Source organism: Vipera berus (genome assembly GCF_964194415.1).
Source record: "Vipera berus genome assembly, chromosome: Z".
Classification (NCBI taxonomy): domain Eukaryota; kingdom Metazoa; phylum Chordata; class Lepidosauria; order Squamata; family Viperidae; genus Vipera; species Vipera berus.
In genome coordinates, this window is record NC_138205.1 from 47,009,362 (window position 1) to 47,026,240 (window position 16,879).

The 16,879-nt window shown below is 40.1% G+C and overlaps 1 protein-coding gene across 1 annotated transcript in view; it reads right to left on the reverse strand.

Annotated features, from left to right (window-relative positions):
- ITGA2B (integrin subunit alpha 2b) overlaps window positions 1–16,879 on the reverse strand; it is a 53,318-nt gene that overhangs the window by 35,521 nt on the left and 918 nt on the right. Inside the window, exons 2-8 of the mRNA XM_081344313.1 lie at window positions 14,101–14,231; window positions 13,460–13,557; window positions 12,230–12,392; window positions 8,123–8,172; window positions 6,888–6,933; window positions 5,583–5,717; window positions 2,584–2,631 (exon numbers count right to left, since the gene is read on the reverse strand). Of these exons, the coding sequence (XP_081200439.1) occupies window positions 2,584–2,631; window positions 5,583–5,717; window positions 6,888–6,933; window positions 8,123–8,172; window positions 12,230–12,392; window positions 13,460–13,557; window positions 14,101–14,231 (671 nt within the window). The remainder of the gene's footprint in view (window positions 1–2,583; window positions 2,632–5,582; window positions 5,718–6,887; window positions 6,934–8,122; window positions 8,173–12,229; window positions 12,393–13,459; window positions 13,558–14,100; window positions 14,232–16,879) is intronic.

Below are 16,879 nucleotides of genomic sequence, written 5' to 3' on the forward strand. Positions count from 1 at the left end.
TTAAAATATAACATGACCCTCCTAAACTTTGTTTCATGGGTCCAATTAAATCAGCAAACACAACTTCCAAAGGTACAGTTGTTTTGAAGCTGTTTATCCTGTTTGCCGGACTTGCCTTACTCTTTTCCTGATTACAGGCATTGCACTTCAAATACTTACTACATGGCTTCAGTTTAACTCCTTCTACTAATTCCACTGTTTTACGTAGTGAGTTAAAGTTTACATGCCCTAACCGCCTATGCAATAAATGTATACATTCATCATGTGGCTTCTTGTTCTCACATATCGAGTTAGCTTTAACTGTACTAACCTGGTTACTTGTGAGAATGAATAAACCATTTTTCAAATTAGCAGTTACACAGGTTCCATTCCTCTCAATAGTGCATTGCTCCCCTCTGAATGTTACCACAAACCCAACCTTAACCAATTCCCTTACAGATAACAGGTTGAATCTTAGTTTAGGTATATATAACATAGGTAACTGTTCATTAATGCATGGACAATAGGAATTACCTTCACCAGAGGCCTTCATCCTCCAACCATTGGCCAGTGAAACATATTGGTTGCTGTTTTTCATATTAACAAACCTCTCTTTCACTTTAGTAATGCATTGTGAAGCCCCACTATCAACAACCCACAATTCATTGTTTCTGGATGTTGGTTCACCAGAAATAGCCAAACCAATGCCCTTCTTAGCCTTCCCACTGCTATTCACATTCTGTTTTTTACCCTTTCTACAGAATTTGGCTATATGCCCTCTAGCCCCACAAGAATAACATTTCTTGACGTTGTAAGCAGTGGTGAATTGCTGCTCCTCTTGTGGCTGTGTCTCTCTCAGCTGGTCTCTGTCACGCCTCCTTCTGGACTCTTCCAGCAGTCTCCCAGTAATGTTAGTCAATGTCAGTTCCTCTCTGGTCAGGACTTCCAAAGAAGAAACATACTCATCATAACTCTCATCCAAAGATGACAGAATAATGTAGACCTGATGCAACTCTGAAAAAATCAGCTCCTTTTCATGAAGCTCTTGAAAAGTTGCCTTCATGTAATTTAAATGGGTCAGCATATCTCCATTCTTCTGCAGACGAGTCCTAAACAGCTTACGTGTAAGGTGTATATGTGCACCCACACTGTCACGAACATAAAGCCTTCGCAAAATATCCCAACACCTAGCAGCAGACTCCTCACCACGAATATGGACAAGCTGCTGGTCATTCAGTGTTAGTCCAATAATGCAAAGAGCTTTCTCATTGCTACGTTTAAAGTTGTCTAACTTCTTTGCATCCTCTTCGTCATCTGGATCCCAAGCAGTAGTATCTGGTGGGTTATTTACAACAGTCCATAGTCCTTCCTTGCGCAAAAGCAAGCAGCATTTTGTGGACCAGGAAACATAGTTTGTCCCATCCAACCGGGTTATCCAGGAGATGCCTGACAACTGTTCTTGTGCCATTTTACACCAAATACAAACTCAGCTAGGAATACTGTGTGTACTAACTCTCAGTACAGGCCTGGGCCCATAACCAGTGTTAAGGAATTTATTGTGCAGAGGTCTCCTTGTGCTACCAAAGAGTTGCACAGACAAGGAAGGGCACTGAGAGCAGTAAAAGTCACACACAGAAATACACTGAGTTCTAAAAGCAAAAAGTATTTTACTTTGAGGTGGTGTAAAAACAAAAATGCACAGTCAAAAAATAAACAGTCCAAGGTCATAAACAATAGCAACAGTCCAAACTACAAAGTCTTCTTACCGGTCCAGAGGTCAATACACAGTTCAGCTTACAACAGTAGTAAACCAACAGCAGAGCAAAAACAGTAATAGTAGAGATCAGTGAATTCAGAGAGAGAGAGAAGCTACGTTCCTAGCTTCCTCTTATGGCCATGAGAACACTTACACACCCATTGGCCAATTAACAACTTAAAGTCATAGCATTATGGTTAATATATTTTCAACCCAACATTGTAGGCTAACACCATATGCCTAACAGCCATGATGTAAAAAAGATGTTGAGACTCTAGAAAGAGTGCAGAGAAGAGCAACAAAGATGATTAGGGAACTGGAGGCTAAAATATATAAAGAACGGTTGCAGGAATTGAATATGTCTAGTTTAATGAAGAGAAGGACGAGGGGTGACATGATAGCAGTGTTCCAATATCTCAGGGGCTGCCACAAAGAAGAGTGAGTCAAGCTATTCTCCAAAGACCTGAAGACAGGATATGAAGCAATGGATGGAAACTAACCAAAGAGAGAAGCAACCTAGAACTAAGGATAAATTTCCTGACAGTTAGAACAATTAATCAGTGGAAAGACTTGCCTCTAGAAGTTGTGAATGCTCCAACACTGGAAATTTTAAAGAAGAGACTGGACAACCATTTAACTGAAATGGTATAGGGTTTCCTGCCTGAGCAGGGGGTTGGACTAGAAGACCTTCAAGGTCCCTTCCAACTCTGTTATTATGTTTTGTTCTGAATTCCTGCCAAAAAGGTCATAACATTCATTAAACAACAAAATAGTCAGGAAGCAGTTCTTTTCCCAATTCTGTTGATTCTAACCTACTCCATTCCAGAGGAAAAATGGACTTCTTTTACCTGATGATGTTGAGTCTTCATTAAACTCCCCCAAAGCCACAGAGTACCCTGCATGGAAGGAAAGATTGGGCAATTTTTGGACAATTCACTTGAACATGAAGCATCTGTTCCCTGAATCCTAGGGCAAGGAAATCAAAATAATCCATAGGGAATCGAGCATGTGTTTCTACATAGCCTTTGTCTGAAATCATCTGGTCTCCAGATTCCACAATTTTAACATGGCAGAACCACAACTTCAACTGCCCTAGCTTAGACTGTCTTTTCTTAAGCTGGGGATCCAACCCCCAGGCTGCAGCCCACTACTGGGCCACAGTCCATTCGGAACTGGCCTGCACAAGCTTCAGATGAGCATGCACGTGCAGCTCCATTTGTGTGAGTGGTGGGTGCGGTGTCCCATCGCTTGCACATATGGAATTACACACACTCCCATGCATGCTTGCCATTCACACAAAACCATCCCCTCCCCCCCCCCATCGGCCCACTAAGTTGGAAATGTTGGGGACCACTGGCTTAAGGCATACATATAACATTTTTTTCTTCTGTTCTGTTGTGTCAAATTATTGGAGACTGCCTGGACTAATCCCTGCAGTTTTCTTGGCCAGGTTTTCAGAAGTGGCTTGTCATTGCCTCCTTCCTGGAGCTGGGAGAAGATAACTATCCCAGCTTGCTTTGTGCCCAAGTTGGGACTAGAACTCAAGGCTTCCTGGTTTCTAGCTGATGCCTTAACCACTGCACCAAACTGGCTCTCACCTAGAGCATGTATTCATCCAAACAAGAGCAGACATCAAGAATATGATCTTGAGCACAGAATTCTCCATCTTGAGCATTTCGTATTTCATAATAAACTTCCCTGGGCTATGCCACAAAATGGGGTGAGTGGCCTATAATGCTTCTAAATGAATGGATATCGTTAAGGATATCTATCTATCTGTCTGTCTGTCTGTCTGTCTGTCTGTCTGTCTGTCTGTCTGTCTATTTGCTGCCCAACTGACCACAATGGAACTCTGGACAGCTTACAGTTACATTTTAGCTAAAACATAAAAAGTTAAAATCAAACCTTAAAACCAAAGACACCTGGGGAAGGGCTTTGATGGAATGGGAGGTGGGATCTGTTATTTCTCAATCAACCACTTCCATTGCCAGTTGCCAAGCCAACTGGCAAAGCCATGTCTTTAGGCCCTTACAAAAAAAATAGGAGGGTTGGGGCTAACCTCACTTCGGGGAGCAAGATGAAAATAATATGCGGATAGCATATGATATATTTCTGAAATTAAAGAGAGATAATTTCTCAGGAGGGAGTAACAATTGAAACGTTAGACCTATGAAAAGCAGGGTTTAGAACATTATTTTGAAAGGGAATAGTAACTGCTGTTTACTAAAAATTTAAACTGATTTAACAACAGTGTGGCATGTCAAGGAAGGTCAGGGCCTAAAGTAGGTAGGTAGGCAGGCAGGCAGGCTTTTCTCTATTTTGCTCCCTTGTTTTCTCTCATTTTCTCTTTTTTTGGCCAGCAAGGATGTTTCAAGGAGATGGATTTGGCACACAGTTGAGCTGATCTCTTGTAGAAGCCATTTGAACAGGAGTGTTCATGGTAGTCAATTGACTAGGCAATTTACATGCCTCTATAGCCCTTCAGTTTCAGTCATGCCTATCATCTTGATTTTTTTTTTACCCTTCCTCCACGTAGACACACCCGATTTAAAATTAGGTCAAGGGCCATTTCTAGTATGAAAGTGATAGATGGTTCACTTTTGGCATATCACCAATGAGCAAGAAGGACTGGTATAGGTAGTTTTAGCCAGATAAACCTCATTGTGTTGAAAAACTTTCGTGTTTCTCTCTTTGGGGCCTCTCATTCTTGGGCCTCACATCCTTACCTTAAAATTCCTGGAAGGCTACCTGACAGCCTGATCAAGGAACTCAAACCAGAACATGATAACAGCAGCACGGTTACTGGTGGGACAATATTGGAAGAAGGATAGTTTGCCCACTATAGAAGAATGGGTGTTTAAAGTTTTGAATCTTGCAGAAATGTCTAAGATTTCTGCTTATTTGAAAGATCATTCACAGGAAAGATATATTTCAGTTTGGGGGAGATGGATAAATTATATTCAGAACAAATATGGGTCTAAAAAGTTCCATTTAGCTTATGAGTAGATTTTAGTGGGATATTGTTATTGGTACTTTGTTTGTAGTTATGTTAAAGGGGAGTTAAAGCACATTATGAATTTTGTTAATTGTATATTATGCATAATTTTTATTTAGAATATGATTATTGTAACTATAATCCTGTATTTAGCTCTGGGAAGTGGGGGGGGGAAGTGGGTGGGTTTGGGGTGGGAGGGATTTGGGGATATATTGTAAAATTTTGTTTTTGTAAAACTTTTTAATAAAAAAAGGAACTCAAACCAGGCCAGCAGTTGGTTCAGGACTAAAGTCCCTTTCCTATTGCAGGTAAATTAGCTACAAGGTTTTGCATACTTCATTATCAGCCTTATCAGTTAGGGTCAAAACTGTGAGGGCTGTAATGTTTTAGTAAGGATCCCATTTTCTGGGAGGATAATCTTCTACCAGGGGTGTGAATATTTTGTCATTTGTTGCCTATGGTTTGCTAATGAACATGTGCTTTTGTTTTCCAAAAGTATATAGAAAACTATTCTAATTTGTGTTTTGGTGGGCTCACAATTTGTGATGTAGTCCCAAGACCACGCTTTGCGCTGTACAGAATAAATAGGTTTCCTACAGAATAAATACTGTAGATTTCCTATATGATATGATAATTGACTACTGTGCACCAGAGGAAAACAAATCCAGCATTTGACTGGGCCAATTCATGATTTGGCCATCAAGCACAAAGGAAAAAGAGGTACCTGGGGGGGGGGGAAAGAGGAACATTTGCAAAGTATTTTAGGCCTAATTCCTAAACTCCTCTGGTACATGCCACCTTGACCTTCTGTATGCACAATGAGTCTGCTGTAGGAAAAGAATGCCAACTCACCCCGGTAGCCATCTTCATATTTCTTCATTGTATAATCCTCTGTTACCAGTTCTGAGCTCACGAACCACAGCAAAGCAGAAGTTGAACGAGGATATTTTGCTTCAATCTCTGATAGGCCAACTGAATAGAACAAACCTAAAAGAAACCAAGCAACACATTTCTCTATAATGGCAGCAGGACTCTAATTGGACAAGGTAAGATAGGAGACTGCAGGTCCAGAACATCTATGTAAGTATTTCTCAATCTGAGCAGCTTTAAAATATGTGGACCAACTCCCAGAAATCTCCAGCCGTATTTACTTCCTTTCCTGTTTCTGACCTTAGTACATCAATACCATGATGGATCTGAGCAAAAGCCTTTCAGTCTAGCATTTTATTCCTACAATAGTCATAAGATTTCTGCCTGTATTCACAAATATAATTAATACAATGGGTTTAATTGAGTAGTTGTACTCAATGGGTAGGTACAATTAGATCCATCCTTCTCCAGAAACTAGCTAACAGATACCCCTGAACATATGACCATTGCTAAGCGAGGCAGTTAAGTGAGCTGAGTTTCATTTTATAATCTTTTTTGCCAATGAATCATGTGGTCATTAAGCGAATCTGGTTTCCCCCATTGACTTTGCTTGTCAGCAGCCCGCATGGGAAGATTACAAATGGTGATCATGTCACCTGGGAGAGGGCAACTGTCATAAATACATACAGGTTGCCCTATTCAAATTCTGATCATGTGACCATAGGAATACAGCAAGAGTTTCTAAGTGTGAAAAATGGTTATATGTCACTTTTGTCAGTGCCACTGCAACTTTGAATGGTCACTAAATGAATGGTTGTTAATCAAGGACTACCTGTACTGCCTCTGATACTGGGCTGATAATAGTCATATAACTACTATCTTCATCCATGAATGGTATTCAAATCAGATCTCTGTAGTGGTATATTCAGCTCCCCTCCCATAATGCAGGAAAGAGTTCTTCCTACTGCCTGTCCTTCCCATTTTCTAATTTAATAGTTTTAGCTTTACATCTAAGATTGTGAGGCTGGGAAAACAAAACATCACAAGGTATATTATATTAGTATTAATGCCTCCTACCCCCTTACTTGTTTTCCCCCTTAAGCTAAACAGACAAAAGCACAACCTTTCCTCACAGAGGGTGCCGCTCTAATTCATTGCTATTTTTCTTGCTCTTTTTGGCAACTTCTCAAGATCTGCAATATCCTTTTTGAAATGATTGACAAGAACAGGACATAGTATTTTGAGGACAACAGGTTTCTTGGTGTTCACAACAGTTGATACATTTACCTGTGAAGTAATATCCACCTGGTGCGCCAAGCATCACCCTCCCAGACTGTGGGAAGAAGACAAAATAAGGGGGGGGGGGAAAGTATAGTCTTCAAGTCAGTCAGAGTACTAGAAATATATAAAAATTATGTGTTGTGTCTATTTCACAATCAGTTTTTGCTTTTATCTTCCTGAATTTTGCAAAAAAAAGAGCATGGAAAAGACATATTTGGATTATGATTCAGTCATTATGCCACATAAACCATGGCATAATGGCTGAGTGTAAAAACAGGATCCATTCTGGGTCAGTCACTGGGACCAGAAGTTTAGATCTCTGGTCCCGGTGACCAACCCAGATTGGATTCTGCAACATTATCCTGGGACATAAAAATTTGCCTTCATTCATGAATGCAAGAACAATTATGGTTTATGCAACAACAAAACATATGTTAGTGAAGTGAATCAACCTAGCTTTTATATGCTTGCCTGTTTAGGACTTTGTAAGAAAGATTCATGTCCACTATCAATGTTTCCAGCTTTTAGTGGTAGATATTTAGTGTAAGCTGGCTGTATATCACCGAAGTGGAGAAATACCTGCTGTGCTGTCTCTTTACAGATAGCTTTCTTCAGAACCATCTTGAATCTGCTAATGATAACAAAATTGGTATTGTAGAAGCTCCTATTGTCTGGCAAGCTTGTTCACATGACCACTGAGTCATATGGTCATGGCAGCCAAGGCTAAAAGTCATTGAACACTATAGATATACAGTATATTGTTGAGTTACATACCCCTGTGGGACACAGATATCCATAGCAAACAATAATAGTGTCAAAATGATTCAGGTATCATGATGCCATTGTCAAATGATGTAATTATGTACTTACACCAACCAAGTCACATTGTTTGTGTGATGGCACACATGCTCCCAATTTCCATTCCCCCAACCACCAAGAAGACCAAAGGGTACTTATCTCATTGCTAAGAAAATCAATTTCATCTCCCTGTCAAGAGGCTGGCACACATATAATAGCATTTTTACTTTACAGTCAGCTGAATCAGTGTCTTGCCTCCCCAGATTACTGGAAACACAGGAAGCATTTAAGTTTGCACAAAGTTATAAGCAATTCCATCAAGTATTATATCCTGGCATGTGTTTTCTAGTGGTAACTGTGCTTGTCAGTCACTTGGTGTTTATAGAATGATTGTCTCTTGATCCTTCTCACTGCTCCTTGCATTTTCCCCCTGCAAAGCTCACCTGAGAGATGGTGAAGCTGAATCCAGTTTCACAGTAGCGCTTGTCATTTCCTGATGAAATAAACAGATGAGAAGTTCAACAATCATGTGACATTAAAGAGTATTTTTACTCCTGGGAGGAGTTTGATTCTGTGACTCCGGAGGAAGTGGACAGGATTATGGGGAGGCTGAGCTCCACCACATGTTTATTGGACCCGTGCCCTTCCTGGCTGGTTTATGCAGCCCAGGAGAGGACACGCAACTGGTTCCAGGCAGTTATATCAGCTTCTTTGAGTGAGGGTAGCTTCCCTGCCGTCTTGAAAGAGGCGGTGGTGAGGCCTCTCCTCAAGAAGCCTGCCCTGGACCCAGCTGTATTGAACAACTTTCGTCCGGTCTCCAACCTTCGCTTCCTTGCAAAGGTTGTTGAGAGTGTGGTGGCGCATCAACTCCCTCTGGTCCTGGATGAAGAGGATTATCTAGACCTGTACCAATCGGGTTTCAGGCCCGGGTACAGCACGGAGACGGCATTGGTCGCGCTGGTGAATGAACTCTGGAGGGCTCGGGACAGGGGACATTCCTCTGTTCTAGTCCTATTAGACCTCTCAGCGGCTTTCAATACCATCGACCATGGTATCCTGCTGCGGCATCTCAGGGGATTGGGAGTGGGAGGCACGGTCTTACAGTGGTTCTCCTCCTATCTCCAGGGACGTTCGCAGTCGGTGTTGACAGGAGGGCAGAGGTCGACCGCGAGGTCTCTCGTTTGCGGAGGTCCTCAGGGGTCGGTCCTCTCGCCTCTCCTGTGCAACATCTACATGAAACCACTGGGTGAGATCATTCGTGGCTTTGGAGTTGGGTATCATCAGTACGCTGATGATACCCAGCTTTTTCTTTCGACCCCAAACCACCCCAGTGATGCCCTCAACGTGATGTCCCGTTGCCTGGAGGCGGTTCGGGTCTGGATGGGGAGGAACAGACTTCAACTCAACCCCGACAAGACTGAGTGGCTTTGCATACCTTCATCCCGGGTCTATTCGGATATTCCATCTCTTTCTATGGGGGGTGAATTATTACCCCCCGTAGATAGGGCTCGCAACTTGGGAGTCCTCCTAGATTCACGGCTCACTTTGGAAGATCACATGGTGGCTGTGACTAGGGGGGCTTTCGCCCAGGTTCGCCTGGTGCGCCAGTTGCGGCCCTATCTAAGCCGGGATGATTTATGCACGGTCACTCACGCGCTCGTGACCTCTCGTCTAGACTACTGCAACGCTCTCTACATGGGGCTTCCCTTGAGGACCACCCGGAGGCTCCAACTGGTACAGAATGCAGCTGCGAGAGTTGTGTTGGGAGTTTCCCGATACTCCCATGTCACACCTCTGCTCCGTGAGCTGCATTGGTTACCAGTTGTCTTCCGGGTGAGATTCAAGGTACTAGTAATGGTGTTTAAAGCCGTACATGGCATGGGTCCGGAGTACCTTAGGGAACACCTGCTGCCGGCATCAACTTCCCTCCGCCCTGTGCGTTCTCACAGAGAGGGCCTCCTCAGGGTGCCACCGGTCAGAGAATGTAGATGGTGGCCCCCAGGGGGAGGTCTTTCTCTGTGGGCGCCCCGGAACTATGGAACCAGTTACCGGTTGAGCTCCGGATAGCGCCCAATCTTCACTCCTTTCGCCGCAATCTGAAAACATACTTGTTCGAACAAGCCGGCCTGGCCTGAGGGGGGATTGGTGGGGTTTTTACTATCATTTTATTGGGGTTTTATTATGTATCAACTGTTTTTATGGGCATGTATTTAATTACCTTTTAACTTTTGTAACTCTGTGTTTTATTCTTGCCCTGTACACTGCCCTGAGTCCTTCGGGAGAAGGGCGGTACAGAAATATTAATAATAAATAAATAAATAAATTTCTAAGGAGGATTTTGATGCTCTTCCCTAACTCATTTTTCAAGCTTACCCATTCTGTTTGTAGCCTAGGCCAGGCATGCAATTGGTGCATCAACTGCCAAGGACAGATTTCATTTTTTTTCTCCTTAGAATTTTAGTACTCTAATTATCTTAGGGCCTGGGGTGACTGCCTGCTTCATCTATATATGTTGGGATCTTTTGATAATTTCGGTAAACATTGATAATCTTCCTATAACAGACAGGCCATTTTTGCAAGGAGGATTATAGCCTTCATGGCAGCTAGTCAAAACATGCAAAGGACAGTATTGTCATGGATAAATCCCTATTTTGTAGTACAGGTAGTCCTCAACTTACAACCATTCATTTAGTGACTGTTCAAAGTTGTAACAACACTGAAAAAAATGACTTATAATCATTTTTCACACATCACTTTTGCAGCATCACATGAACATTTTTCGCATGAACAAAAATTGAACACTTGGCAACCAGCATGTATTTTTATGATGGTTGCAATGTACCATGGTCATGTGATCACCTTTTACAACCTTCTGACAAGCAAAGTCACTGTGGAACCCAGTGTTACTAACTTAGCAGTGATTCGCTTAACAACTGTGGCAAGTAAGGTCATAAAATGGAATAAAACTCACTTAACAACTCTCTTGCTTAGCAATTGAAATTTTGGGGTCAGTTATGGTTGTAAGCCGAGGACTACCTGTATTGTGCTGACTGCATAATCATTTAATACATGTTTTTAATAAATAATAAAATATTTTACTTCTATTTTCTATATGATTTAGCTATTCTTTGGTTTTGCTTTGCTTTTGGCAAACATCATAAGTGACAATTGATTTTTTTATTATTCAAAGGGAATCAAAGGAATTAGTAATGCCATTTTATGTTGTTTAATTACTGATTTTTCTGTAGGAACTTGATACATGTTCAAAAACATTATCTCATTCAACTGAAATTTCCTTCCTTCCTTCCTTCCTTCCTTCCTTCCTTCCTTCCTTCCTTCCTTCCTTCCTTCCTTCCTTCCTTCCTTCCTTCCTTCCTTCCTTCCTTCCTTCCTTCCTTCCACCTTGCACTTCAACCTAACAGGAAGATTCTCCCCTCCCCAAGTCCTCCTTTTAGTAAAAACATAGGAAAAATGACATAACTCCAAATTTGTTTTATTTATCACACAAGTGGCTACATGAGCTTGACCTCTTTAGAATGAAGTAGCACTATTAAGACATTTTGGGGGGCAGAATAAAGCCTGCTACTGTCACAATTTTGCTGTCCTGATTAAGGTGTTAATTTGTTATACAACCAAGAAAAGTATTTATTTTCCTGCCTCAAGATCCTACCCTTACTTGGTCTTAAGTATTATGTCTCCCCCTTCTGGGACTTTTTGCTTGCTTTCTCAACCCAAGTGGGACTTTCCTATTTTGAAGATCAGGATGCAACTCTCAAGCATGCAAGAGTGCCACTTGGCATGTGCAGAATGCACTTTTCCTCTCATGTTTGAGTGTTCATAATTGCAAGTCCCTCCACACATCAGCAAATAAGAGCCATAGACTTCAAAGCAAGACTGACCTCCGTTGTGTTTCTCTCAGAAAATACACACTAAAAATGAATTATAATTTTTTAAAACCAAAATATTATGAAAAATGCACTTTTCTGAGGATAGAGATTTTCCATGGTATTTTGATTAAAATTTGGAGAGTCTGCTTCTCAGGGGATGGGTTTATCTGCAAATGTATACATATTTATTTATTTTTTACTTATTTTATTTTTTTATTTTTATTTTATTACATGATACATGGGTACTTTTTAAAAGCTGAGAGAAAAGCCTACTGTATATATTCATAGATAAGCCCCTCCCTCGATAATCCAAACCCAATTTGTAGGAGACATGTTTTGGCACTTAAAATTCTCATCTTATTGATGACTATATACAGTAATCATCAGTGTTTCTAAGAAGGCTTATGTGATACAATTCAGACAGTCCATTTGTGAAGTATTTATTTATATGGCACAGGACTACTGGGTCAATTTGCATAACCAGGCTTGACTCTTGAAGAAATTTGAGGACAAAAAAGCCATGCTTCCCTTAAGGCATCTTCACAACCTGTTAATTGACTGTAGTCTCAACAGGTTAGTAGTTCATGGAAAGTTTTAGGCATGGCATCTTCCTTTAACCCACTTTCCTCCTTTCCTCACCATATGCATGCAATACTCACCCACCTATGCTTAAATTGTAAACAGAATGCATTTGGATATGACGGCATGGAGAGTATTCAGAAAATTTCTGACGGTCTCCTGTAGCCAAGAAACAGCTGCCCACTGGAGTTTTGGTGGCCTCTTCCTCATTTTCCATGGCATTCCAGTGTTGCAGTGGAGCACAGGCCTGACAGTTTGAAAGGAGGGAAAGGGGATGTTGTAGTGCTAACAATCAGTGAGACACAATGAGCCTGTTGTGGAGTAAATGTGGCCAAACAAAATAATTTCAACTAAATCAGCAAAAGGATCAAGCCAAAGTCAACGCTAGCAACTGAGCATTTTCTCAAGCCAAAATCATACTTGTCATTTGGCACTCCCTAAAAGAACCATCATTTGTAGTAGACGGTTAGAAGATCCCACCTATGTTTAAGATTCTATTACATACTTGCACACCCAGAGTTGTATGGGCCTCTTATTGTAAAATCTATGATTTTCAGCCACAAACAAAGAGGTTAAACATATGGACAGTGGGGACAAGACTAGTGGTCAGACTGTTTATCTAATGTTCTTTCCCTTCATTTTTCTTTGACATTAGGAAGTTTTGCTATTGTGGTTAATACCAGTAGATAATAGCTCTCCGGATTTTCATTTCAGCTCCTTTCATCTCTCATTGACTTTGTTGGCTGGAGCTGAAAGGATTTGGAATTCAAAAACATCCAGAGGATCACACCTTGCCTGTCTTTCTGTAGTAGATTAAAGGCAACCGATTTCTCACCTCTGGTTAGAAAAATAGGAATGTACAAATGAGTGTGGGTCACAACTAGAATGAGGAGCCAACACCACACATAGAAGACTTTACTCAGGAATTTCTTTCAGCATGCCGCTTGAAAATGAACCAGAGATGCAGAAAATACAGTCTGAATTTACTGTTTCAGAGTAATCAGTAGAGAAGCAAAGCAATTCCAACGAACAATTCTCGATTCCTTATCAAACTCCCAAATGTCTTGTGGGATTTTTATTATAATTTGTTGTTAGCAAATTATTTTTATTTTAATTGATTTTAGCCCTTATAAGGCACCTCATATTTTAAAAATGGCTTTATTTCTTTAAATTGAGCTTTAATAATTGAGGGGCAATATTTTCAAAGTAGCCTGTCAAAATTAAATCTGAAATCATTTGGCTAAATGTTCAGCTTTTGCTAAATGTTATTTCAATTTTGGAGATTCTTGAAGAGAATCAAAAACCAGTACCCACCATGATACTTTGTTTCCATGTGTTTACAGATGCTCCAAACCACTGTTTAGATTTGAAGGTTTTCACAGTAATGAGACCAAGTTTTGCTACTTGATCACCTGGGTAGCAATAAAGGCATGGACAAAATACAAACAATTAAAGAAGATAAATACAGTAAGCATTGGCCTCACCCCAAATAATTCCTGAGCTATATAGATCTGTGATCTTGTACTACTCTATCAAAATTACGGTCCCTAATCTGTTGCAGATCAGTATGCTGGCACTTTGTGACAAATGAGTAGAATTCTCCTTTCCTCTCATATCTTCTGCAACTTCCCTATCCTGTCTCCATTATCTCCTTCTCTTCTCTCTTTCCCCAACATACTTTCTTACAACTCTTCTCTTTCTCCCCTTTGGGCACCAAAATAGTGAAGCTAGAGGTGAACTGATCATTTGGATATGGGTTTTAAAATTAGAGCAAAGGCCACATAGGATCTCAGGTCACATGAGTACAAAAAGATAGGATTGCATTCATTCATTCCTCATATTGATTAGCTATCCCCAAATCTTTCAAATGGTTTCCTCCTCCACTTTCCCACTTCCTGATGATGGTAGCAACTGCTCACAATAGCTTTATGACCAGATTGTGGGAAGCTACTCACCTTTAGTATCAAACTCAATAGGGATGCATTTACTACCAATAGGCTTCCAAGGGCACAAATAGACAGCACCTGCTTCTATCACACCAGGCTGGGATGTGTTGGCCCGAGGGGCCCCCACAACTACATTCATACTAGAGGAAAAAAAGGTGTTAGTATCTAGGTAGACAAGACCATCCATTAAGAGAAGACAAAAAATCTGAATGGATATTTCTGACAGCTGGAGGAATTCTATTATACTTTGGATATTATTCTATATTAAACTTTTGTTAAGTTTGCATTGCATTTTCCTGAAGAAAAAAATTAATTGAGGATGTATATTATTCACTTAAAAGATTCTGTTGTTGTGTTTGGACATGAGGTTATAAAGCAGGCAAGATGAATTGAAATAAGAATTTAGTAGATATGGCTCTCCTTTTAAACTAAAGTGTATATTCTTTTACCACATAGACAATGGCATTATGATTGTTGCTTCCAATCTGTCTGCTGCGTATGACTCCTTATAGATTCCAAATTAGATTCAGGAGTATTTAATTCTATGAATTACCCAGAATGATGGGTGATGGTGATGGATCATCTAGACCAGGGGTGCCTGTTAGGGACTGGATTGCATAGCCGGAGGTGAGCAGGTGGTGAACAAGCGAAATCAAAACCATCTCCCTCCTAGTCTGTGGAAAAATTGTCTTCCATAAAACGTATCCCTGGTGCCAAAAAGGTTGGGGGCCGTTGATCTAGACTCTGCAGACATTCATTGATTGGTTTTTTATATTTGTTTCAAGACATGACCTCACAAGATTAAAGTTGTGCTTCATTTTTAGTATCATTGCATACATATGTGCCTTTCCTAAAAATCACTATATTGTATTCTGTGAGACAAAAATATGTCGGCTGCATAAACAAATGTTTTGGATTGCACTGTTAATGTTTGTTTTTTTTTAGTTACAGATCTGTTATTTTTAGAACTGGAATGAACCTCATTCTGCAAGAAACATGCAGGAGGATCTTAAGAACAATTCCTATATTCATCTTTTAGAACAATGTAAAAACTGCAAAAAGATGAGCTTTGCTGTTCCACCTACAATTCGTTATAATTGTCCTAGCAATGTTGTCAGCATGTTTAGACAAGTGTGGTCATATGATACTGGATGATTTATCCTGAATACCAAAGATTTGATTATTTGAATTTATTCTATTTCAGTTACACCTAATGTTAGTGTAAGTTGGACATTACAAGCATGGCATGAATGTTAACTTTTAAAAGTATGTTTATTGCATTTGATTTTTACTTTCTCTCTTCTGAAAGGTCAGTTGCATCATAAAAACAAATAATAAATGATGATGGGCAAATATGGACCATCTTTTTTCTGCTCTAAATAAGTGGAGAGAACAAGGGGAGTATATATTGCATGTGTAACAGAGAGCAGGTTTGCTGCAATTAAATCATTAAATTTCTCTACTGAAGAGTCTGAAGCAGAAAGGGTTTTCTTTGACCTTTGATAATCTTTTGAAGAGTGGACACTACACAATTTTTAGATTGGATGTCTGTATAAATGAGATACGTAGACCTATCATATATTATAAAACTACATTTATCAGCACTTCCTGGTTTAGGCTGTGCTGCCTGGAGTTGCTTGGTGTCCACTGATCAGAAAGTAGGTTGCTATTTATCATCATAAATAGCATGGCATTTGGGACAAGTAACAGGAATCAACTTCTCAATCACTTCTAGGAAACAATGTGTATCCACAAAAAGATCTGTGTCATAATCAAGTTGAGTGGGCTCCTCCTGCCCATCCATCAAACTCAAGTCAAGAGCCACCTTCAATCTTTGAATAATGCTGGAAAGCAGAAACTGGCAGAGGATAAGTAATCTAACTCAGCCTCTTCAAACGGAGCAAACTCCAGCTATAGTGGCCTTATAATTTCCAAACCCAATATATCTAAAGAAGCCTATAGAATGTTACAATATTAGGAGATGTTATAACATTATCTAGAAAGATGAAAATGGAGATGGGTAACTTGGCTAACAGGTTTATTAGCCATCAGTGGAGATGTTAATGTGATTCACAGAGAACACTAAGCCATAACATAGCATGATAGATTGTTAGAGAATCATGGATAAATGTTATAGCTTAGCTTTATGAGTAAGTTAGGCCAGGTATTTTCAAACTTCTATGGAATTTATTAATTAAAAAAACCCCAAATCTCTAATAACACTTTAAATGATGAAAAATCAGCTGTGTTCAATTTTTCCTCCCTTAATCTCTCATGGACTCTTATCAAGTTCTCATGAAATCTTGGTTTTCTGTGGAACAGTTTTAAAAAATCCTAAAGCAAGTGCTGATCTTGAGGGTTATTGGCCACTGTAGCAGCACTTGGTGGTATTCCATTTCAGTGTGTAATTGTACTATCATAGTCCTGAATTTACAACGTTTAAGACCAGAATTTTCATTCTTAAACAAAGCAGTTAAGTGAGTCATACCCAATTTTATGACCTTTTTGCCATGGTTGTTAAGTGAATCACTGCAGTTATTAAGTGAATCATGATGTCCAATGACTTTGCTTGGCAGAAGTCAGCTGGGAAGGTTGCAAGCACAATCACATGATCCCAGGATGCTGCACCTTTCTTAAATACATGCCATTTGCCAAGCACCCAAACTTTGATCATGTGACCATGGAGATACTGCAATGGTTGTGTGAAGACTGATTATGTCACTATTTTCAGTGTTATTTTAACTTTGGTCACGAAGTGAGTGGTTTAATTCAAGTACTGTCTGTATAT